At 35.1% G+C, this 21457-nt stretch overlaps 1 protein-coding gene across 1 annotated transcript in view; it reads right to left on the bottom strand.

The window, feature by feature from the left end:
• Positions 1-7526: 7526 nt before the first annotated feature.
• Positions 7527-21457, bottom strand: part of LOC118182416 (uncharacterized) — a 160532-nt gene continuing 146601 nt past the window's right edge. The window contains exons 6-7 of the mRNA XM_085812575.1: positions 13320-13607; positions 7527-8450 (exon numbers count right to left, since the gene is read on the bottom strand). Coding sequence (XP_085668701.1) covers positions 8434-8450; positions 13320-13607 — 305 coding nt within the window. The 3' untranslated portion in view covers positions 7527-8433. The remainder of the gene's footprint in view (positions 8451-13319; positions 13608-21457) is intronic.

Raw genomic sequence — 21457 nt, 5'->3', positions numbered from 1 at the left:
TTCCAAATACACATAGTCGCTGGAGAATTACGCTATTCAAAATTATATAGCTCTAGGTACCATTGTTTTGTCACAATGCGAGAAACATACATACATTTTTGCAGATTATTTAATTTCTTTAAATATAGCATTCATTATTTAATTTCTTTAAATATAGCACAGAGCTGTAATAGTTCATGGCAACAGTTTGAAAAGTGAATCAACGCAGAAAATGATCCGACGCAAATGCGAAAACGAAATTAAAAGCCCTTTGGGATAATAATGTGATTAAAATACATAGAAGAAATGATAAAATACTATGTACCGAAAGGTATGTACCGAGTTTAATAATATACAAGGAGTGCCTTTTGTTAACAACAATAATGCAGCAAATGCTCATAAAAATTATGACTCAGATACTATATCCTTTATTGTTGACGCTCAATCTTAAAATTTCAGATAAAGTTTAAAATGTTTAAAGGATCAGTTTGTAAATATTTAATGGTAAATTCCTTGAAAGAGAATTAAAATGTTAAAATTTTTTAAATGTTTAAAAAGGAATCAAAAAGTGTAGAAATGTAACAGTTCTGTTTTTACTTCCTTGTACGAAGTAAAAAGGAAGTATTGTAATCGCGAAAGGTTTCAGGCAGCATATTTCAACGAAAATATCCATTTTGACCGCTATCGAATGCAATTTAACGATGTTTTTGCGTAATATCTGAACGTAAGGACAGAATAAAATACTCTTTTTCTCCAAAAAAAATTATAAAACTGCTTTAAAACTAATTCTGAAGAGAATTTTTCGTGGCGTCTGTACGAACGTATGTACGCACGTTCGTACGTATCTCGTATAACTCAAAAACGAGTAGCCTCAGAGCGTTGAAATTTTGTATATAGGACTGCTATAACATGTAGATGTGAACCTCGTATTTTGCTTCCAATCGGCCGCACCAAACGTATATAAATATATTTATATATATATCCATTCTGTTACCCAGCTCAGTGATCTCAGTTTCTTTACGCTAATATGTTTGTAAATTGTACATTTTTTGCTTTAAAAATGATTGAATAATGTTGTTCTTATCTTCCGGTTAAGGTTTTTTTAAAGGCATACCTTTAGTAAATCTGTATGCAATATTTTTAGAATTATCAACAATTTTAAAGTTGTTTAAGTGCCGCTAAGCCTTTTCTTATGGCGGCCATTGCTTGTTTACATTTGAAACAGCAGACTAGTAGATTTGTTGCCAATCTAGAGAAACTTAGCTTCGCAACAACAAAGATAACGCCTTCATTTATTATTGCCAATTAAATCATGCTTAATCCTTTCTGGAATGTTTTCGAGGAAATAAGTGTTTATAATTTACTTCGTAATTTTTAATATAGATATTTTGAGTTTTTATGTATTTTTGCCTTCTCACGAAGTGAGAACTGAATTAATTGAATGAGAAATACTCGATCGTCTGTGATCGTCTTTTTTGTTTTGTTTGCTCAATTTCTTTTACACATTATTTTAGCTTTATTATAGTATTTGAAAAGAACATGTGGCAACGATTAGATAATTCTATTCTTTAAATGTATAAATTTTGTGCATTATGAGTTATAATATGAACGAAATATAATACTGTTAAGTGAATCTAGCGCCAGAGTGTCGCTATGGTAAACAAATACTGGAGTGAATTTTAAAGAATGCATTTATTCTATTGTGGTTTATGCGCTGTCGGCGAAGTAGATTTAATTCAATGATAAAATAGATGGGTTTAAAAAGTTTAAATGAAATACAAGAAAAAATGCGTTTAATTTAATATTCCGTACAAGGAAGTCATGTGGTGTACACATCAGATTTTTTTAAATGAAAATAATACCGGCTGTTGCCAATTCATAAAACTAAATCATTCCTACTTAATAGAAGACATCTGTCTGTTTGAAATTACAGCGGTATAAAATGAAAAATATCAAAATTGGATCGTACAATAATAAAGTACAGTAAAACTCCTATCCTTGGAATCGTACAATAATAAAGTACAGTAAAACTCCTATTATCTGAACTCCGACTATCCGAATCACTGATTATCCGAATGGCTTTCAGAATTTAAGAAAAAAAATAAGACGAAAAACGCAGTGTTGGACAATCAACGTTTTCAGACATTAAAATACGCAAACCTGCACTTTTAAACTTCGTGTGATTACTTGAAAACGAAGATGGAAGTTCTTGGAGAAAATCAATGACTGCAGCAACAAACAAAAATTTAGAAGATATCGTTTTCAAGTGGTTTTTGAAGCAATGTTCTGTGAGAAACCCGATTCTGGTTCCAATTCCTTGTGAAAAAGCTGAGATCTTAGCTCAGAAGCTTGGCTGGTAATCTTTAACCCTCTGCGGCAGAGTGTGTCCGGTCGGGACACACCTAAAAATTCCCTTCAAGTTCCTTCAAGCACAGAAAAATTGAATGAAAAAGGATTTATAGGTTACTATAGGTTACTCTGAACCTTCTTTATTTATAGTAGATGGCAGCTCAACACAAACCAGTCCATATATTTTAGCCATGTTGAGTTTTGTAAGACCCTCATTTTTCAAAGAAATCTTCCAGATTTTTTTTAGGGTATAAAAGGAATTATTTGAAAAGAAATTTCTATGTTATTTTTTTGACTGTATGCTAATCTCCTTATTCTATATTAGTTTTAAATTTTTACCTTGAAATCTTGCCTAAAATCAAACGGCGAACCCTAGGTGAACCCCGACCGGGCTCACCGATCATCTAGGACAACTGAGAGTCTGTATTCTTTGTTTCTCCGCATCTCATCGGTCAGTTCATTGACAACAATGCTCGTTTCAGCACTCTTTTCGAAGCTCTATTCAATTAGTGTGCCACTTTGGGCACACGGACAGAATTAAAACGATAAGTGCTATCTTTACAAAATTTTACTTGTGTACTCCTCTAGGCCTAACTAGAATGCCTACCGTTTTTTTTTTCTTTTTTTGTTTTTGTTTTTATCAAAATTCTGACTTTAAAATGTAGCGTGCCGGAAAGGGTTAAAGCATGTAATATGTGTGTGTGTGATTTTGGCAAAGCCTCGAGGGCTATCGGCCTAAGAGGAGGGTTGCCTTCGTGGAGGACTTTCTAAGGGAAACTGGCTCGTATATACGTTACACATGGGGAAAACCACGAAAACGCCCATGCAGCCAGCCCGTTCGCGGGATTCGAACCTCGGACCGAACTACCAGTGTTCAGCAACTTTACCGCTGGGCCGCTGAAGCATGTAATGACTGGCTAAGAAATGTATGCAGGCACGGTGTCCGTCAAACAGCTTGCTTTGACCGAGATGTTCAGCCAGTAATGACTTTCAGCACTCGTAAGTACTGTTACAGTACGCTATCTAACAAGGTACGTAAAAATGTTGCCTTTCATTTCAAATAATTAAAACCTCTTTTTCTTTAAAAAGAGCTGTTTTCTCCAATTTTCAACATACAGTACATACGGTAATTAATTAATATGTACGTAGATCATTTCTTCGGAAAACTCCAATTATTTGAATGGAGGCCGATCCCAACTGATTCGGATAATTGGAACTCTACCGTATTTAATTTTAGAATTTAAATTTTTAGAAATATTTCCAAAAGACAATTTCCTGAAACATTAACTTAATCGCTGAACTGGAGTTCATTAACACAGCTAAGGAGTTTTGAGTTCACTATTCCGCTAATCCTTGGAATATGGTAACAGGTAGTTTGGCGACATTTTGATAAGGCGATAAAGATTACTGGGACTTTAGCAGTGTACATGGATAAAGTCAAGAGTGTGCGCAATGCCATTTTTGTGCAATTCTGGGATGTTTTTTTTAAGTGAAAATAGGTCGACGTGTACATGGATACCGTGTATGTGCAATTCTTGAAAACGCGGCAAGCAGTGGGCGATTGTGCACTTTCTCCCAATTTCGCACCTAATCTTCGTCAGGATTAAGCACTTTTTGTTCCATAAAAGTTCTAGCATTAGCGTAATTCGGCTAGCAGATTGTTGGAAAAAAATGTTGAGTAAAAAAAATGTCTTTACTTCGTGAAAACAAAATGGCCTCAAAAAAAAAAAAAAAAAAAAAAAAAACTAGCAGGTTGCTGTAGCAGAGTTGGTCGCCATATTTTCGCCAAAAAATCGCCAAGTTACCATAATCCAAACATTAACCCACTATTCTTTATTCAGCAAAGACTCATTAAAGAATCACAAGTAACTATAAAATTCTTGTTTAATAAGAAAAAGAGTTTTGCTTACTTAAGAAGAACGTAATTATCAATCTTCACAGGCGTTTAAAACTGAAGGTGTTGAAAAGAACTTACATAGATTTTTTTTCATCTATCATAAATATCTTCAGGCGAAAATTGCAGGAGTATGTCCCAAGACGGAAGGTAACATGGCTAAAAAAATTGACTGGCTGACACACTGGCTCAAGTACAAGAGTGAATCGTCTTTTGTCCTTTGATTTTTGACTTTACTTCGTACAAGAAAGTATAGTAATCTCGAAAAATTCCGGATACCATATTTCAACGAAAATATTCAATTTGACCGCTATAGAATGCAATTTAAAGATGTTTTTACGTGACATCTGTAACTAAGGACAGAATAAAAGGCTCTTTTTCCAAAAACTGATCCCGAAATAGAGTTAAAATGGATTCAGACGACATTTTTTCGTGACATCTGTACTTACATATGTATCTTGCATAACTCGAAAAGCAGTAGACTCAGAGCGTTGAAATTTTGTGTATAGGACTGCTCCATTTTTGGTTGCAATCGGCCGCACTAAAAGTATATATATATATATATATACACATGTATATCCTTATATGTTGGCAAATTGTGCATATTTTGCTTTAAAAATGATTTGATTATGTTGTTCTTATCTTCTGGTTAACAGTTTTATGATTTAGTAAATCTGCATGCAATAGTTGTAAAATTATAAACAATTTAAAAATTGTTTAGGTGCGGCTAAACTTAATTTTTTTTACTTGTTTGCAGCCACATTTGTTTGTAGAGTCATTAGGTCAAATGGAAGCAGAAAAGATGAAAAGTATGCAGCCGCTTTCTCCGGCAATCGAACCACGGACCTCTGGAATACCGTCCCAGCGTGCTGAACCACTACACCACGAAGGCACGCTAGGGAAGGGGGAGAAATACCTTATATACTCCCCTTTTTAAAGGGCGACTAGGGTTTTAGGGGACCTAGTCGCCAAATCCTGGGTGCGGAGAATCATCATTCACAACCCTTTTACACTCATGTCCATAAATTAAGAATAATTCGGAGTCACGCGGAAATCGAACTCTAAAATAAATGTATCACCTGTAAAATCCCTTAACACATCTTCAAGAATCATATGCAAATTTCAGGAAGTAACCAGATGACACCGATGGAACGTCACAATGACAAGAGTGTAAGAGAGTGATATATAAGGAATACAGGCAAAGAAGTAAAATTGTTCGCAGGCGCTTTATAACCATTTCAGTGCAATAACCGAATAGTTATGACACAAAGGACGCATTTCGACGATTTTTTACGTGGTAGAATTATCGGCCGTCTAGAATGTGGGCGTACCCAACTGGAAGTATCAGACGAACTTGAAATTGCCCAGAGTGTCCTCTCCAGACTTTGGCAACGATTCCAAGATGATGGTAATTTGAGTAGACGTTACAGCACAGGTCGCCCCAGAGTTACAACGCCGAATGAGGACCGGTATTTGGCAGTTACTGCCAAAAGAAACACTCGGAGCACAGCCTCAGACCTGTCTCGTCAGCTCTCTTTAGCCACTGGTACGACAATTTCAAGGCAGATCATGTACAGACGCTTAGGGCATATTGGTCTATATGCTCGTAGACCTGTCAGATGCGTTCCACTTACTGCAACTCACTGTCGCCCGCGGTTAGCCTGGAGTAGAGAGCATGCATTATGGACACCGCAACAGTGGGCTTTTGTGATGTTTTCCGACGAGTCCAGGTTTAGCTTGCAGTCTGATTCTCGGCGGACTTCCATATGGAGAGCTCCAGGTATCCGTTAACACCAAGAAAACATCATTGAACGACACCGTTACGGTGGTGCAGGAGTGCTCGTTTCGGGTGGATTATTCTGGGTTCCAGAACTGACCTGCATGTTCAAATTGGAACCATGACAAGCCAAATCTATTGGGACTTCATTCTGGAACAACATGTACGTTTGTTTCGGGGCGCCATGGGCGCACAATTTGTGTTTATGGATGACGACGCCCGTCCTCACCGTGCAAACATCGTAAGCGAATGCCTTCAATCGGAGGATATCACCCGTACGGATTGGCCAGCATTCTCACCGGACTTGAATCCAGTAGAGCACGTGTGGGACATGCTTGGCCGACGAGTTGCAGCCCGTCAACCTCCTCCTACATGTCTACCGGAACTTCGGAGAGCATTGCTTTTTGAGTGGTGTAATATCCCCCAAGATCAGATTTATAACTTGACACGCAGCCTGCCTAGGCGTTGTACGGACTGTATTGCATCGTCTGGGAGACATACAATGTATTAACAATAATACCAACCATGTAATTTTTTTTTTTTTTTTTGGGTAAATAGTTTTTTTTTTTTTTTATTTACTCCAGGGAGAAAAAATCGCTAATTTTTTTAATAATATCGAATATATAGCATTCTTTTTTGCTCTTTACCTTTTGTTTATTAAATAAGCTTTACAAATAAGTCAAATTTGTTTTGCTTCTAACTCTTCCTTTGATTGATTTTGCATTATCCTTAATTAATGGACATGAGTTTAGTTCGGGCGCCACTTGTAGAGTCATTAGGTCAATTGGAAGCAGAAAAGATGAAAAATATGCAACCGCCTTCGCCGGGAATCGAACCACAGACCTCTGGAATACCGGCCCAGCATGCTAAACCACTACACTACGAAGGCACGCTAGGGAATTGGGAGAAATACCTTATATGTTTACATTTGAAACTTGGTAGAATAGTGAATTAAGTTCTCCTGCACCTTCAGTGTCTTTTTGCCAAGTGGTACCAAAACGAAACTTTTTGTTTTGTGCAACGAAAAACGGCGTTCTTGCCCGCTGGCCGAATTGCTTGTTTTTGCGTAGAATTTGTAATTTTAATTATAAAAAATGTTTTTTAATTGTTTTTATTATATTTGGTGTTTTATGTTTATGTGTACCTTTAAATTTTGAATGAAGATGTTTCGAGTTTTCGTGTATTGTTGGATTGCCGAGAAGTGAGAACTGAATTAATTGAATGAGAAATCTATCTTTAACAAAATTGGAGGAAATAAGTTTAAATGAAATGAAGGGAAAAATACGAATAATTTATTATTCCGTACAAGGAAGTCATGAGTTGTACACATCAGCTTATTTTATACCAGTTTCTGAGTTATCTCTATATTTTATAAGTACCAACAATATCAGATGATTTCAGATGGCAGAATTTAGGATCCTTCCTGGACAGCAGGTATTCTTTAAAAAATTCTTTTGCATTTGCGCGGGTGATGTTTTTATAATTATTAAAGTGTATTCATTCCAAAATAATTAACACACAGAAACGTTGTTTCAGACAATAAATCTTTATTTAGGGAATCAGTATGACAAAATATCACCAACATACCAGAAAATATGAAATATTTACATCAAATTTATTTATATTTTTAAGACGCCTAAAGTCGTAATAGACTTGAAACGACAGTTCAATACGTATTTGCACGTTCTTTCTTAAACATGCAAATTCTCAATCAAAGCACAAAGCGACATAAAAACCAAAAGTGTGATCATAAGCTATAACATTTGAATAAAATGAAAGTAACTCAAATAACCTGTCGAAGAAGTATTTAAAAGCATAAATATATACTATATATTAATATTTAAAAGTAATGTTAAATGTATGCAAAATGCAATTACATTTTTACACTCCCAAATTATGATAATTTCTGACAATTAAGAAGACAAGACCTTAAACCGCAATTTATTGCCGTTTTTGTTAGGCTACATTTCTATGTGATGAAAAACGCTCTGTATGCATAATTTAATGGAGTGCAGCAATAGAAATATAGATGATTAAAAATAAAGGGGGATGGAGAAGAAAAAGGAAAGAAAAAGAGAAAGGACGAGGGGAAAAAATTGTTCTAAAATGTTACTTCGAGAGTTTTGATAAATAAACCTTAATGTTGATTTCTTTCAAATGAATAAAACTGCAGAAAAACTTTGTTCTTTGCACAAAAGAATACATGGCATGTTTTCTTTAGATATCTAATATGAGATCAAAGGATGTAGACTAGTTTTCTCAACGACAAACAATCGAAAAGAGTTTTTTCGTGAAAATTAGTATTAATTCCCACATTAGGCCTTAGCTGTGTGATGATGAAGATGATATCATTTTACACGTTTTACACAGAAGAAATCAGAAGTTAAATCCTCCAGCTTGACTAGTAATCGACAGATGTTACAGATGGCAGCACTTAAAAATCTGTCCCAGCTGCAAAAAGGAAAACAAAAATGTGTATTAATAAGAATAACATTGAAAGTATTCGCTAAAAATTATCAGTTCTGTATATTATAAGTTAAATGCATGTAAAATCATATCAAAAAGAAGAATGTCTGTTTGTGTGTTTGTTTGCGATTTACTCAAGTCTCTACTATAGCTATCATCACCAAACTTTCTACCATTCTTTTCTGGGTCGTAGAAAAGTTCGACGTCCGCTTTCCCCCCTCCCCGAAAAAAAGTTAAATTCGGTGATATTAATAAAAAATTTGAAAATGATAATTTTCTCCCTCATTTTTCCGAGTGGCAACAGTATCTGGAGGTAAAAATCTGCTTTATTTCGAGAAGTGTTGCCACTGCTCGCTTTCAAATCGTAGAGTTTCTTAATAAAAAATTTCTAAGTTTTGCGATGAAATAAAAATAGCTTTGCCAAACATTATTCCCGATTCCAAAAATTCGTCGGAAGCCATTTCGACTGTTCCTATCTTCGTACCACTTTAACCAGCCGAGATATTAATTAAAAACTTTGAAAGCGATAATTTTCGTACTCATTTTTCCGAGTGGCAACACTCTCGCGCGTTGCAGATAAAAATGCTTAATTTCGAAAAGTGTTGCTACTACTCGCTTTCAAATCGTAGAGTTTGTTAATAAAAAAATCTTTGTAAGTTTTACAAAATCTACGCATATAAAGAAGAATGTATGTTTGTGTGTTCATTTGTTTGTTCGCGTTACTGATTTCTGACCAATCATGAACAATTTTTTGGCCACATTTAATCGACTGAAATTGAATGTAAGTGAAGAATGGGATGGAACTTGAGCTTTTATGACCATTTGATTAGAAAGACGAAAATCATTCAAAACTGCGTGCCACTGTTGCTGATATAATGAGATACTGAAGCTGTTCGCACATTTTTTAGATGATGTATGTTGTATTCACAAAACTAAATTACATAAAATTCTTGTGCTATAAATGTTCTATTTGACATCCCTTATTCTGAACTATCTTTCGACACCGCAATTTCCAAGATAATAATGCCTTTCGAAGTGGCAGAAGAGGTATCCCATTCCTCCCGAACAGCTTTCCAGAGACCTGTTAGGGTTTGGGGACAACGTTTGGATAATGCAGTTTTTAAAAGTCCGAAAGCACAAAAATCCATAGGTGACACATCGGGAGATATAGTAGGGATATCAGAGAAGGTATGGCCTTGATGCCAGTTTTTTTGTTCCATTTCTTTTAGGAAATTTACAGTGGATTTTGATATGTGACTGCTAGCTTTGTCCTGATGGAGTCTCACAGATAGATCGCACTGTGGGTAAAGCGATGGTATTTATTCAGAAAAATTGGCGATAAAATATGTTCCTGATAGTTAAGAAAAACCAACAACAATCATGAATCCCCTAGAAAAACTTTCTTTCGATTCTTTGTACTTAAATTTTTTTCTCCCCTTTTATGATAATAAACGGCTCTTTTTTTGTTACAGTCATTTAAATACACCCATGCTTCATCTATTGTGACAATTGTTTTCCATTTTTCTTTGGATAAGTGTTTCTCATATAGAATTCTGCAGCGTGTCCTGCGTTGAGCGATATGCTTTGGAAGAAGACGATGCACATTGCGTTTTTTTCGCTTTCTTAAGATTTAAATGAACGTTTATCATTTTGTTTACAGTGGACACCGAGCATTTAAATGATTTGGCAACTGTCCTCTGACTAGGGGGATTTTCTTTTAACATGAAATAACGCACCTTTGCAATAGTCGAAGATGTCCGTTTTTTCCTTGGATACTTGTTCGGAATTTTTGTCCCCCTTGAGGCTCCAATTTGACGTTTTGTTCCTTTCTTGTTGATGATATTACCTATCCATGCTTTAGATATCACAAAACCATGACTCTCGCATCGTGTTTGGATAACGGAGTATGCATATTTCTCTTCGGAAAGAGCGTCAATGTAGCCTTCGAACCACTGCTTTCTTAAATTCGCCATTTTGAATAAAAACTAAACGTTCAAGTCACAGACGATAATTTTGACTTTTAAAAACATGGTACAATTGCAATTACTTCTTTTGCAGCAAACGACGTTTTATTACCGCTTACAAAATCGTCTAAAAAATGTGCGAACAGCCTCTGTAGTATGTTTTAGAATCATATACTGTAGATCTTAGCTGAAAAGACCGAGTAGTGAATTCTCGCTGGGTCTTGGAAGAAGTGATGACGGCAGAAGAATGTTTAAATAATCATTTTCTTTGAACTTAAAAAATGCACTCGCTCGGTGTTCACATTCTACCACCATTTGTGGTTAAGAAACTTAAGAAAAATAAGATGTAAAATAATAATAAGGTAAGATTGGCTACATGACTGGCTCCTTATTTATAAAAACCGCTAAATCGGCTGCATGCAGTAAAGCTGAATATAGAAACATCAATATAATCTAACAAAAAGTGGCTAAGTACTAACTATTCATGTTCAAGTCTACTTGAACACGCGGCATGAATTCGTAATTAACTCTCCTACAACAAACTCTTAATCCTTTGCGGCACAGTGTGTCCGGTCTGGACACACCTAAAAATTTCCTTCTGTGCGCACAGAAAAATTGAATGAAAAAGGATTTTTAGGTTACTCTGAACCTTCTTTATTTATAGTAGATGGCAGCTCAACACAAACCAGTCCATATATTTTAGCCATGTTTAGTTTTTTAAGACTCTCATTTTTCAAAGAAATCTTCCAGATTTTTTTAGGGTATAAAAGGAATTATTTGAAAAGAAATTTCTATGTTATTTTTTGGCTGTATGTTAATCTCCTTATTCTATATAAGTTTTAAATTTTTACCTTGAAATCTTGCCTAAAATCAAACGGCGAACCCTAGGTGTGTCCAGACCGGGCTCGCCGATCATCTAGGACAACTGAGAGCCTTTATTATTTGTTTCTCCGCATCTCATTGGTCAGTTCATTGACAACAATGCTCGTTTTAGCACTATTTTCGAAGTGCCGTTTTGGGCACTTCGAAATGGTGCCATCAATCAATGTGCCATTTTGGGCACACCCACAGAATTTAAGATAAGTGCTATCTTCACAAAATTTTACTTGTGTACTCCTCCAGGCCTAATTAGACTGTCTACCTTTTTTTTTTTTTTTTTTTTTTTTTTAATCAGAACTCCAACTTTAAAAGGTAGCGTGGCGAAAATGCTTAAAACGGCTACTTAAATACTAATTCCGAATTCACTGCGATTTGCATACTACGTCATTAAAATTTACATTCTGGCAGGAAACTGAAATGAAGAGTGAAAGGAAAGTTTCTGAAATTTAAAAATAATTGCTTAGAATAAAATAAATAAGTCTTTTATAACTTAGCCCGGTTAAAGTGAAATCATAAATTAAAGATTACTTGCTTTGCCAAATGGCAGTACTGTAAGAACTGACTACGTGGGTGGGCAACTTAAATTTCGTGTAGTAAAAACACTTGCCAATGCACGTGGAAGACAATTGTAGAGTTGCGTCACATTACAATTCATCGGTAAAGTCAAAAATGTTTTAAAAACGACTCCGCGAAGGGCGTTTCCAGCATCGGAAAAGAATCGCATCTTTGCACTCTTTGAAGGGGTATCAGAAACCCCTATACAGACAATGTTAAATTGGCCGATGTACCTTTTCTCAAAATCTGCTGTAGATACAAGCTTGAAATTTTTTCTATAATTAAAGTATACCTATCTGATTATACTGAAATGAGCTTGTAGGGTTTATATTTATTTTAACTAACATTTATTTTAAGTTTAAACTATCTTTCCTGTGAAGCCTTACTTTCCCCTGGAATTGCCAATGCCAGAGTATGTAAATTTTAGTAGAACGCGCAAGGATTCAAATTGTCAGCGGAAGTAATCTGAGTTAAATAGAAGGGAAACGAGTTCGAAAGTGTGCTTTCTTGCTTCACGAGCGTGGAGGTGGCTAGTTAGAAATTGAAGAACCAGGCGTTTCGGCCTGTGTGCTTGCCTCGGCAGATTGTTAATCTTTCAACGTAATATTCAGAAGTTTGCTGAATTATCAGCGGTATTTTAGAACGCGGTGAGGTTAGTTACGGTTAGAGAGCCTCGTAGTTAGTCACTTGTTATTATTCATTTTAGTTTCTTATTTTTATTTTACCGCCGGGTCGGCGTAGTTTGTGAGCGTCAAGAGCACGCATCTGTAATTTCTAAAGTTGAATAAAAAGGGATTTAAACCCTTCTCAAGACTTTGTATGCTTTCCAGTTCATAGCAGTCACCATTATTGTTGCACCATTATTGTTCATAGCAGTCACCATTATTGCAATAATTGAAAGAAGCGCGCAACATTACAAGCTTTTGAAACATTTTGAATTTTAGAGTAAATTACAGAATATTTTTTTAGGCATAGTAAAATTTAGCACTTTTCTCACACAAAAAAAAATTTTTTAAATTTTTTATTCTAAGTTTATCACAAAAAGCTCATTTCAGTAAATATTAGGAAACCTAATAAATAAGCCATAAAAATTTTAGATACCTGTAAGCAGTAGTTCCTGAGAAAAGGTACATCGAGTATAAAAAAATCACGTTTGGAGAAAAACGCGTTTTTATGTAAAGATCCTCATTGATCAAAGCAGTCGATGACATATTAAAACTAAATTTTTTACAGTTCTAATTTTCATAGAGATTAAAGAATGGTATTTTTAAAAAGATAAAAGTGTAGAGAATTTGAAAATGCAAAAATCGGAAATCACAATTTTTTGAAGATTTTGGGGTTCCAACACCCCTTAATGCGTATACGATAGTGAATGTGTTAACTTTAAATTTAACTCAAATAACTATCTTATATCCAAATTCACATCCAAAAGGCATTTCGGGAACAAAGATCTTACCTGAAGGATTGAAAATCCTCCTGGGGCCATTTGCCAGAAAAGGGGGATGCACGGGCTTGATGCGGCTCAAGGGATCCGAGCCCGTCTTCATAGGCAAGAAGGCAGCCGGTCGCTTCAGAGCTGGGCTATTCGTCGGTTGCTCAGATGGAAGGATCCTTTGGTTGCTCATTGGCTGAAACTGAGCCACATGGTTCTGTTGTTGTCCAACATTCTGCGGGGCCGGCGTTGGCTGAGGCATGAAGCCCGGTCTTGACGACTGCTTTTCGAATGTCGCAGACCTTGGCGCTTCTAGAAAAAATATTAGACACTCAAATCAATTCGAGTACGATATAAATGAAAGAACTTTCAGAATTACTGTACAAACCAGCTCAAAACTAGGCAGAAAGGTCATTGTTGTAGAACAGTGCGAAACAGCTTGTTGCCAAAGAGGGTCAGGTGAATTTTATCCAGCGGAATTTTATCATGTTTTTGGCGTGTGTAAGAAGCATGGAGAAGAATGACTTGTAATGTATAAGAGACGAAATTAGGTTTTATTCTTAGCAGTGAAATTATTAGTTTCCGTATTGAAAAGTTAAACTGAAATTTTAGATTACAGTCTAACATATCTGAGAAGAATTTATAGTACTTTTCTGTTTCGCCGGCGTCAATTTCGCCAAGCAGACTTTATTGGCGACAATATACAATATACACAAATAAAAAATGTTAACAAATGTTAATTCCACGAATTTTTTTATTTTGAAGGCATAAACATTTTAATATCGTTTAAAATTTTGTGAAAAGCTAATAAATAAAGACAATAAATTTGTAAAAAGCCATTAATTTAAGAATTTACTATGCTTTCATGGTTCAACATCCTGATTCGGCGGTTTATATCAGGTGACCCCAAATGATCTCATCTCGCACAAACTACGCTACAAAAATCTAATTCTCTCAGTAATTATCTACATTCATTACAAATCTTAACTTGGAACACAAGTTTAAATGCGAGAATTATTTCAATTCGTACGAATAGCTTACTCAGAAATTATGTAAAACCGCAGTGCTTTACTTCGCTAGTGCATTCTCATGAGAATTGATGAATTTAACCCTTGACTTTATATATTTCGCCTTTTCTATATTTTCGCCTTCGGGTGAACGGTGTGATTGCATCCTAATTGACTTAATTTCCGCGAATTGCCTTAGGGCATAAAATTGAACTATGTGGTAAAAATTCTATGTAATTATATGCCTGTGTTGTGTCAATCTGATAAAAAAATGGCTGCGATTTGTTTTGAAAATGAGGCGTAAAAGGTTACGAGCGAGGATATTCCGTTTGGCTTCGGTTGTACCATTATTGGCGACTTTATCGCCTGCGCCGGCAAAACGGAAAAGTACTGAATATATCATTAAATTATCGATATTTTTTTAAAGAAGGATGAAAAGAAAATTATTTTTCTCTTCTTCTTAAATGAAAATGCTGCTGTTCCTAAATCATAAAACTAAATCTTTACCAATGAATGCTATTAAAAAATTAACTTCAGCAGAATTTCAATTTTAAAAGCTCCTAAGTTTGCTTTTGCATAACTTTTCCGAATAAAAAAATATTAAATAGAAAAATATTATAATAAAATTAAATATATATATATGTTAGCCCATTTATCAGACGATTTTCCTTGTATATACAGTAATATTTTACCTGACATTTTTGTGTCTTAAATTTCTAAGACAATGCAGCTTTCCAAAAGCCATGGAGGGTTGCAGGTCGAATTTAAAGAATCCGCATTTAAAAGTCCACATGAGCAAAAATCCATGGATGGTACATAAATAGATTTAGTAGGGACATGAGTGAAGGGAATGGCCTTGGTACTTGTTTTTTGTGCCATTTTTTCAAGGAATTAACAGTAGATTTTAACGTATCGCTGTTCACTTTCTCTACAGGTTGATGGCGCTGTGGGAAAGAAAAGGTATTTCATATCTGAAAATTGGGTTTATTATATGTTCCTATATATGTAATATCTGGAGTTGATCTTGACATTTTTCTCCATTCTCTTTATTACTTCTTTGCGCGAAGTAAAAAGGTGTATGTACGTATGTATGTATGTACGTATGTGTGTACATATGTATGTATGTACGTTGTTTTGAATCCATTTTAAATCAGCTTTATAATTCGTTTGGGAAAAAGAATTCTTTATTCCGTCCTTATGTACAGATGTCACGGAAAAACATCGTAAAACTATATATGTAATATCTGGAGTCGATCTTGACATTTTTCTCCATTCTCTTTATTACTTCTTTGCGCGAAGTAAAAAGGTGTAATGGAAAAAAATTTCGGGTATCATATTTCAACGAAAATATCCATTTTGACCGACGTCGAATGCAATTTAACGATGTTTTTCCGTGACATCTGTACATAAGGACGGAATAAAGAATTCTTTTCCCCAAACGAATTATAAAGCTGATTTAAAATGGATTCAAAACAACGTACATACATACGTACATACATACATACGTACATACATACATACGTACATACATACATACGTACATACGTACATACATACGTACTCACGTACACTGGTGTGCAAAAATTAAGGACGAAGTTGAAAAATTAGCATATCAGCTGAACGAAGAGGCAGAGCGAACAGAAAGACCAATCAGGAGATTAAGTAAGGTGATGTACGGTAGCACATGCGCAGATATGCAGGTAGACGTAATGGGGGAGTGTCTGAGTAGTATAAAGCATGTTGTCGGTGTAAGATCAGTATTTCTGGCAAAGAGATTGCACGCCGTATAGCAGTTAAAATCACACCGAATTGCTGCCTCAGCGAGAAATGGCGAATAATCAATCTGTTAACGACATCTGGATGCTTTTACCCGAGGTCGAATCATTGGGAAGTTGGAGGAAGGCCGCAGTGTGACAAAGGTGGCTGCAGAGTTCGGAATTGCTCACAGCATCGTTTCACGACTTTGGAGACAATTTCAAACTACAGGAATAGCTATCCGGGGGTTTAGTAGTGGTCGTTCACGAGGAACCACACCCGCAGATGACCGGTATATTGCCTTACAGGCCAGAAGAAACAGGCGGAAGACAGCGGGAGAAATCGCTAGACACAAGACACAGGCGACTGGACGACCGATATCGCGTTTTAACGTGGCCAGAAGACTGCACGGTGGTGGTCTGTTTGCACGACGCCCTGTACGGTGTGTACCTCTAACGCCTGCCCATCGGAGAAGGCGTTCTCTGTGGTGCCGGGAACACCGGAATTGAAGAGACAATGAATGGGGACGAGTACTCTTTACAGATGAGAGCTGATTCAGTGTGAGTAGCGATTCTCATCGCATTCTCATCTGGAGAGAGCGGAGAAGCCGCAATCCGTCGAACATCATTGAAAGGGACAGATATGGAGGTGGCGGTGTTCTCGTTTGGGGAGGCATCATGCTTGGTAGTCGCAGAGACCTTCACATCTTCGACGCAGGTTCAGTCAACGGGACCCGTTATTGTAACGAGATTCTTCTCCCATATGTGCGTCTTTTTAGAGGCGCTATTGGTTCGCAGTTCCTTTTCATGGACGACAATGCACCATGTCATCGCACAGTAGCTGCCGAACAGCTCTTAGAGAGTGGGGATATTGAACGTATGGATTGGCCGGCACGATCTCCGGATCTCAATCCCATCGGACATGTATGGGATTTTCTAGGTAGACGCTTGGCAGCTCGTACCTTACCACCAGTAACGATTCCGGAGCTTCGATTGGCGCTGCAAGACGAATGGGCAGCAATGCCTCAACAACTCATTGACACTCTCATTCTCAGCATGGGCAGACGCTGTGAAACCTGCCTAGCAGTTAGGGGAGATCATATCCCCCATTAAAGACCGGATGTTTCTTGCTGGACACCCATCACAGGGATGCTTCGGCCTTCAGTCGCATTGCGCTCCATGCTACTTTTTCAATAAAGCTTCTTTTTATCCCTCTGATTTCTCTTTTAGTAAGTGTTGCTTACATTACTCCTGTCCTTACGTATTGGGGAGCTTACGGTATTAAATGTGTTGATTTGGAAAGCTTTTGTACAAAGTTATATTGAAAAAAACCGTCTCGTCCTTAATTTTTGCATGCCAGTGTATGTTACGTACTTACGTATGTACACTGCGAAAAAAATGGGACAGTTCTATATCTCCCGTTCTACTGGGCCAATTGTCGAAATTCAACTTGCGTTTTTCTTGTCTCGAAAGCACTACTTAGGCTATGTATTAGATTTATATATACCGTTGTTTTAATGTAGGTAATTTTGACACAAAATCGGACTTTTTCTGAAATAACATACCCTTTTTTTCCCATATTTCAATTCTACGACTCAAATTACGAAGTTTCGTAAAAATTGCACGAGTATTTTTTAAAACATGAGCTCTCTAAATTTTAGCTCCTCAATGTTAATTGAGTTTGGTATATATTTTTTAATGTCTCTTTTTTTTATCAAGCTTATTTAATTCTTCCTTTGAGATTTCGAAATTTAGGTTCATTCCAAATAAAATTCATGCATTCTTTTATGATTTATTTTTAAAAATTGTATTTTTAAATAATTTTTATAAATTTTTCTGAAACAATTTTCTGTTATAATCTATACAATTTTTATCATCATCAGTAAATGTATTTCTAAGCATACCTCCAAAAAATTACAACTTTTTTATTAAAAATTTGGGAAGATATACGTGAATTTATATATTGTTGCGTTTTAAAATTTGGCATGTTTGTTGAAAGCGATAAAACATCAGATATGGTTTAAACACTTTGATAAAATTATTTGGTAGTAGAAACAATGTAATTTTTTTCCGCTCATGCACAATGTAAAATGGTAGGAATAAAAGTGCCTTTTTTTTTCCGCTCCGGCATAATGGAAGGGGAAGGAAAATAGGTTGCCATGTATTAAGAAGTTCGTTAAGTGAATTATTCTTGCCTCAAATTGAAAAAAAATTTCGCTAAGATAAATTCTTGAATTTCTCCCTAAATTTCGCACCAAATTTTACAAAATTTAATATCTGGGCATAATTTGAGTTGTAGAATCGAAATATGGAAAAAAACTTGGTATGCCTTTTTCAGAAAAAGTCCTATTTTCTGTCAAAATACCTATGTTAGAACAATTCTATATATAAATCTAATATATATCCTAAATCGTGCTTTCGAGACATGAAAAGCGCAATTTGAATTTTGTCAATCGGCTCCGTAGAACGGGAGATATAGAACTGTCCCCCCCTTTTTTTTGCGCAGCGTACGTGTATGCGCAGTGTATGTATTTTTGTACAATGTGTGTATATCGCATCACTCGAAAACGAGCAGCCTCAGAACGTTGGAATTTTATATATAGAACTGTTATAACATGTAGATGTTCACCTCTTAGTTTGTTGTTACTCGGCTCAAGTGAGCTAAGTTTCTTTATTCTTATATGTTTGTAAATAGTGGTTTTTTTTTTTTTTTTTTTGCTTTAAAAATGATTGACTTATGTTGCTCTTATTTTCCGATTAAGGTTTTTATGCCTTTAGATAACCTGCATGTTATTGTTGCAGAATTATCAATAATTCAAAAGTTATTTAAATGCAGCTAAGTTTAATTTTTTACCATAGCAGCCATATTTCTTTACATTTGAAACTCAGCAGAATAGTGGAGTTGTTGCCAATCTAAAAAAACTAAGCTTCGCAACAACAAAATAACGTCTTTTTTTATTATTTCGAATTAAATTATCATTTAAGTTATTAAATTATCCCATATATTGACTCATCATAGCGTCCACAACAAATTAAGTTATTTTCTACGCCTTCAGTGTCCTTTGCAGAGTCAAATCAAAACTAGTCTTTCAATATTCTTTTTGCGTAGAAACTAATTTTAATTGTAAGAAGCAATTCTCTTAATTTTTTTAAACTGTATTTACTATTTCATGTTTTTTATATATCTTTCAATTTTTAATATGGATATTTTGAGTTTTTATGTATTTTTACCTTGTCTCGAAAGCGAGAACTGAATGAATTGAATGAGAAATATATCTCTAATGAAATTCGAGGAAATAAGTTTCAATGAAAGGCAGGAAAAAATGCGTATAATTTAATATTCCGAACAAGGAATTAATGTTGTGCACACATCAAATTTTCTTTAATTTGCCTTTGTATGAAAAACCAGCAACAATCATAAATTCCTTTAAAAACGTTCTTTATATTCTTTGAACAATGTCTTAAAATTTTCTATTCTCCTCTTTGAAGATAATGAATGGATCTCTTTTCATTGCAGTTACTTAAATAGATCTTTTGTGAAAATATTGTATTTAAATACATCTATTGTAAAAACATTGTTTTATTTTTGTCGTGTAAGTGTTTGTCATAAAGAATTCCGCATCGCATTCTGCATTCGGCGATATATAGTGGAGAAAGACGATGCATATTACAGTGTCTCACAAAAGTGATGGGACACTTGTGTTTTACAAAAGGAAACTATAGTAAAATAAATTAAAAAAACATGTAAAAATTTTTTGTGGGTGTGTTTCATACTTAAATTTAGTAACAATTATTACATAACATACATTTTCTCAAAATATTAAAATATTAATTTAATAAAAATACAATTGTTTAGAACGGAGCCAAAAATGGCTCACATAAGTGATGGGACACTTACTTTTCCATCAAATATTTATCCAAAAATTTTGCTTTTTAAAAGGTTTTTACATTTTGTTGGATTTCCTTTGACTTTTCAAACATGATTTAGTCTTCTTGGTATGGATTCGACTAATTTTTTTGTGATTTCTGGAGTGATTTTACCCCATTCTTCTTGAAGCACCGATTTTAATTGTTGTTTTGAAGAAATGGTGTGTTTGCGAATTCTTGATTCCAATTCTTGCCAAATATTCTCTATGGGATTTAAGTCTGGAGATTGTGGTAATGTTTTTATTATTTCAGGACAGTTATACAGCAGCCAGAGTCTAACGTTCAAAGCAGTGTGCTTGGGGTCATTGTCCTGGTAGAATTTAAAATCGTTATGAAGGTTCAATTTTCGTTCTGAAGATTTCAAATTTTGATTTAAAATGTCAATATACTTGTACTGATCCATTATACTGTCAATAAAACCAAGATTACCAACTCCAGCAGACGACATACACCCCCATACCATAACTCCTCCTCCACCATGTTTTACTGTTGGCACCAAGTTCTGTTTGCGAAATTCTTCCCTGAGTTTTCTCCACAACAAGATTCTACCGTTAGAACCAAATATATTAAATTTACTCTCAAATATAACTTCATTCCAGCAATCAAAATTCGCAAAATCCAACATAAATATTCCTATTTATGTTGGATTTTGCGAAAGCCAGTCTGAGGTTTCTATTCTTTTCACTTACGAAGAATTTTTTCCTGGCTACTCTACCGCGATATCCAGCAGATCGAATTACTCTTCTAATAGTCCCAGGATTAACAATCACTCCATATAATGCAATAACTTTAGGAGCACTCATTCTTGAATTTTTTTTAATAATTAGAACGATAATTCGCTTTATTCCAGTAGATAGCTTTGATGGTCGGCCAAGTCTTCTTTTATCCTGAATCATATGATTCTTTTTATATCGTTTAATGCTATTGAAAACTGTTGAATGATTCAAGTTAACTGTTTCAGCAGTTTCTCTAATAGATTTTCCACGTTCAGTATGCAAATTAATAACTAATTTTCGAATTTCAGGCAAAGTTTCTTTTCGTTGAGCATTCATGGCTGCACAGAGCTAAAAAACACAAAAATTCCGAAACAAACTGGACAGAAATACTGCAGACGATTTTATAAATTATTGCCAATTGCTTTTGAGTAAAAATAAAAACCCCAAAAAATATTTTTATTGTAGTACGTAGTAGTATCTAATGGTGTCCCATCACTTATGTGAGCCATTTTTTGCTCCGTTCTAAACAATTGTATTTTTATTAAATTAATATTTTAATATTTTGAGAAAATGTATGTTATGTAATAATTGTTACTAAATTTAAGTATGAAACACACCCACAAAAATTTTTTACGTTTTTTTAAAATTTATTTTATTTCAGTTTCTTTTGGTAAAGCACAAGTGTCCCATCACTTTTGTGAGACACTGTATGTTTTTCGCCTTTTTAATATCAAATCAGTATTTATCACTTTCATTAC

Source organism: Stegodyphus dumicola, chromosome 3 (assembly GCF_044657685.1).
Source record: "Stegodyphus dumicola isolate Sdum_Otavi_A_Nest chromosome 3, ASM4465768v1".
In the NCBI taxonomy this organism is placed as follows: domain Eukaryota; kingdom Metazoa; phylum Arthropoda; class Arachnida; order Araneae; family Eresidae; genus Stegodyphus; species Stegodyphus dumicola.
This window is presented reverse-complemented; position numbering and strand designations above follow the sequence as displayed.